This window comes from Musa acuminata, chromosome BXJ1-7 (assembly GCF_036884655.1).
Source record: "Musa acuminata AAA Group cultivar baxijiao chromosome BXJ1-7, Cavendish_Baxijiao_AAA, whole genome shotgun sequence".
Lineage (NCBI taxonomy): Eukaryota > Viridiplantae > Streptophyta > Magnoliopsida > Zingiberales > Musaceae > Musa > Musa acuminata.
In genome coordinates, this window is record NC_088333.1 from 1,062,985 (window position 1) to 1,066,751 (window position 3,767).

Consider the following 3,767-nt stretch of genomic DNA (forward strand, 5'->3'; position numbering starts at 1 on the left):
AGACACTGCCCACAGTTCTTCCTTTCACACCTAATCGGACTCCATGTAAAGATCCCAACATAAGAATTCATGAAGTGATATAGACACGAGTATTTTGCCTCCTCCAAAACGGACGCTGTCGCTTGTGGAGTTTGGAGACACAGCATATGATCTCCCTAATCTTCCGACGGGCTCCATGAGCTGACGAATTCAATGTCACCACGTGGTGTCCTCATTCGACCATCGACCACGTGGGCTCCCTCCAGGCGCGGAGTCTGCCTCCTCCCTGTCTCGCTTACTATATATAGCCCCTCATCCCTCTCTCTCCCCCCACCCCAACTCAAACACACAGGTCTCGGATCAAACACTTCGTCACATTCGCCCCCCACTCTCTCTCTCTCTCTCTCTCTCTTCGTCTCCAAGCTTCGACAGCATTTGCAGAGAAGGATATATGGCTTCTGCCACCACCGCCATGACTTCTACTGTGCAATTGCCGCCTAATCCCGTGAAGCTTACGAGGAAGCAGGCTTCTGCAACCACCACGAGAGTGCACTGCTCTGCCTCCTCCAACTCGCTGCTTAATTTGGCCACCAACGCTACCCCGGCATACTTCCCGATACCTTTTCACAAAGAGGCCGCGACTTCCGTCGCGAGCAAGTCCCGTCGGCCCGCGCAAAGCGGCGGGGACGACGGCGCAGCGAGGACCTCGTGGAACTTGCTCCAGTGGGTTGCCGCCGCGGCGCTGGACACAGTCGAGCAGGCGTTCGTGTCGAACGTGCTTGAGCGTGGTCACCCTTTGCCGAAGACTGCTGACCCCGCCGTCCAGATCGCCGGAAATTTTGCCCCCGTCGACGAGCGGCCGCCTTGTCATGGCCTCCCTGTCGAAGGCCGCATCCCGGTGTCAATCGATGGGGTGTACGTTCGCAACGGAGCGAATCCCCAGTTTGAACCGGTGGCCGGGCACCACTTCTTCGACGGCGACGGCATGGTGCACGCCGTCCGCCTCTGCAACGGCGCCGCCGCTTATTCCTGCCGGTACACTGAAACGGAGCGGCTCCGGCAGGAGCGCGCCATCGGGAAGCCCGTCTTCCCCAAGGCGATAGGCGAGCTCCACGGCCACTCAGGCGTGGCGCGCCTGCTGCTGTTCTACGCGCGGAGCCTATTCGGCCTCGTCGACGGCAGCCGCGGGATGGGCGTCGCCAACGCCGGCCTCGTGTACTTCAACGACCGCCTCCTCGCCATGTCCGAGGACGACGTCCCCTACCACGTCCGCATCACTCCCTCCGGCGATCTCGAGACGGTCGAACGGTACGACTTCGGCGGCCAGCTTGGATCATCCATGATTGCGCACCCGAAGCTCGACCCGGTCTCGCGAGAGCTCTTCGCGCTCAGCTACGACGTCATCCACAGGCCTTACCTCAAGTACTTCTACTTCTCCCCCGACGGAGAGAAGTCCGCCGACGTGGAGATCCCCCTGGAGCAGCCCACCATGACGCACGACTTCGCCATCACCGAGAACTACGTGGTGGTGCCGGACCAACAGGTGGTGTTCAAGCTGCAGGAGATGGTCCGGGGTGGCTCCCCCGTCGTCTACGACACGGCCAAGACCGCCCGCTTCGGCGTGCTGCCCAAGTACGCTGCCGACGCATCCGAGATGAGGTGGGTCGACGTGCCGGACTGCTTCTGCTTCCACCTGTGGAACGCGTGGGAGGAGCCGGCGACCGGCGAGGTGGTGGTGATAGGCTCCTGCATGACGCCGCCGGACTCCGTGTTCAACGAACGCGAGGAGAACCTCAGGAGCGTCCTCTCCGAGATCCGGCTCGATCTCCACACCGGGGAGTCCAGACGGCGCCCGATTCTGTCCCCGGCCGACCAAGTCAACCTCGAAGCCGGAACGGTGAACCGGAACATGCTGGGGAGGAAGACACGGTATGCCTACCTGGCCGTTGCCGAGCCATGGCCGAAGGTGTCCGGCTTCACCAAGATCGACCTGTTCACGGGAGAGACAAAGCAGTTCATCTTCGGCGACGGGCGGTACGGCGGCGAGCCCTACTTCGTGCCGAGCAACGACTCCGACGCATGCAGCGACGACGACGGCTACGTGCTCACCTTCATGCACGACGAGGAGACATTGGAGTCGGAGCTGCTGATCGTGAACGCGGCCAACATGCGGCTGGAGGCCACGGTGAAGCTGCCGTCGCGCGTTCCCTACGGCTTCCACGGCACCTTCATCACCTCAAGCGACTTGGAGTCACAGGCCTAGCAAGCGCACTTCTTCTTCTTCTTCTTCTTCTTCTTTATCCCCGCCCACGGTTGGTGGGAGATATCTCTTCCCTCCCCTGCTGTTGCTTCTTCACATACATATTTGATGTACTTTCAGTTAGTGGTAGATAAGACATGAAAGAGAGAGAGAGAGAGAGGGAAAAGAGAAGCTCGGAGCTTCTGAGACTGTCGGTATAGTGTCAAGCTCAGCTGGTTTCTTCTGTCATCGACTTGTCTTTACCTTTTCTCCTTCGCAGACAACAGCAAACATACACCACTCGACCTGCTACCATAATTCCCCACACCAACATGCCCTTGTCCACCGTGTGAGGGATTCATACGTTGATATGTTTCCTCTGTTTTGGATGCTGTACTGGATGTATGCATGAGTGTCTACCGTTCCTGCACGCAATCCATTTCCTTTCTCTTACCTTCGCGAATGGAAAAGGACTCCGAGGAAGAGAACAGAAAACAACTGTTGCCTCCATGGCAACAACGGCGAGGCCTGCAGTGAGGATGGCATGGAGCTCTCTCTCTCTCTCTCTCTCTCTCTCTCTCTCTCTCTCTGATGGTGGCACTTATGGGCACAACCTGCCATATATAAACACTGTGGAGAAACCAATTTCCCAGCCGACAATGAAGTGCCACCGACGCATGGTTGGTGACCTCCCCATATAGTAGGAGATCCCTTCTCGCAGAGATGGAAATGTGTCGCATTCATCACTGTAAATTACGTAAAAAGGAACATTCCTCGGAACCAATCTCCTCGTCTAACTTCAAATCAATGATCACAAACCGAAGCTGCCCGAAGATATTGCTTCTCCAATCTCTTCTTCAAATCGACAGAGAAGTTCTAATCACCAGGATTCCTCTTTTGTTGTATGGTAGTTCATAGGTTTCGATCAACATTGCCTAATAATTTAGGCTTTTGGGATCTGTGCTAACCCAATGTTGAAGATGATATCAGAATACGCCATGAGCTTCTCATGTTTGGTTTAAAATAATTGTGCAAAAGCCATCCGATCAAATCCTTAAAGCGATATGATGGAGATTTGAAATGTGATTATAAATTGAAGACATAGGGGACATGTAACTCTTTGGGTCACACGACGAGTTTGCCAATGGCACGGTGTTGATGGGGACACTTCCGGCCACAACCCAACAGTGCAGCACATTCCTCGTCGGCCTCCTGCAGCACCAGCAGAAACCCATGGCCTCTGCCAATCTCATGCGTCATCCACACTCGGGAAGTCACCATAGTTCCCTATCCCCAGAGAGAGAGAGAGAGAGAGAGAGAGAGAGAGAGAGAGAGAGAGAGAGTACTGAGAGGCCTGTGGGTTCATCTCCAACGCCAGGAAACGAAGGAAAGGGTCGAAGTCCACTAAAAGGTTAGACAAGAAGTTGTGCTCTGCTATTCATACAACGTCAGAGATATAAAGATGTTTGTCGGTTAGATCCGGTCAATATGTAATCAGGTATGATTTATTAAATATGATTCAGTCTATAAGATTAGATATGATTCTAAC

General features: G+C 55.1%; 1 protein-coding gene across 1 annotated transcript; it reads left to right on the forward strand.

The window, feature by feature from the left end:
• Positions 1-324: 324 nt before the first annotated feature.
• On the forward strand, positions 325-2,770 carry LOC135679816 (9-cis-epoxycarotenoid dioxygenase, chloroplastic-like). Its single transcript, XM_065193801.1, has one exon. It carries the CDS (start codon positions 431-433, stop codon positions 2,240-2,242), a length of 1,812 nt encoding a protein of 603 aa, XP_065049873.1. The 5' UTR covers positions 325-430; the 3' UTR covers positions 2,243-2,770.
• Positions 2,771-3,767: the final 997 nt, after the last annotated feature.

Coding starts and splice junctions, on each gene's coding strand:
- LOC135679816 (XM_065193801.1), top strand. CDS start 431: ATGGCTTCTGCCACCACCGCCATGACTTCTACTGTGCAATTGCCGCCT.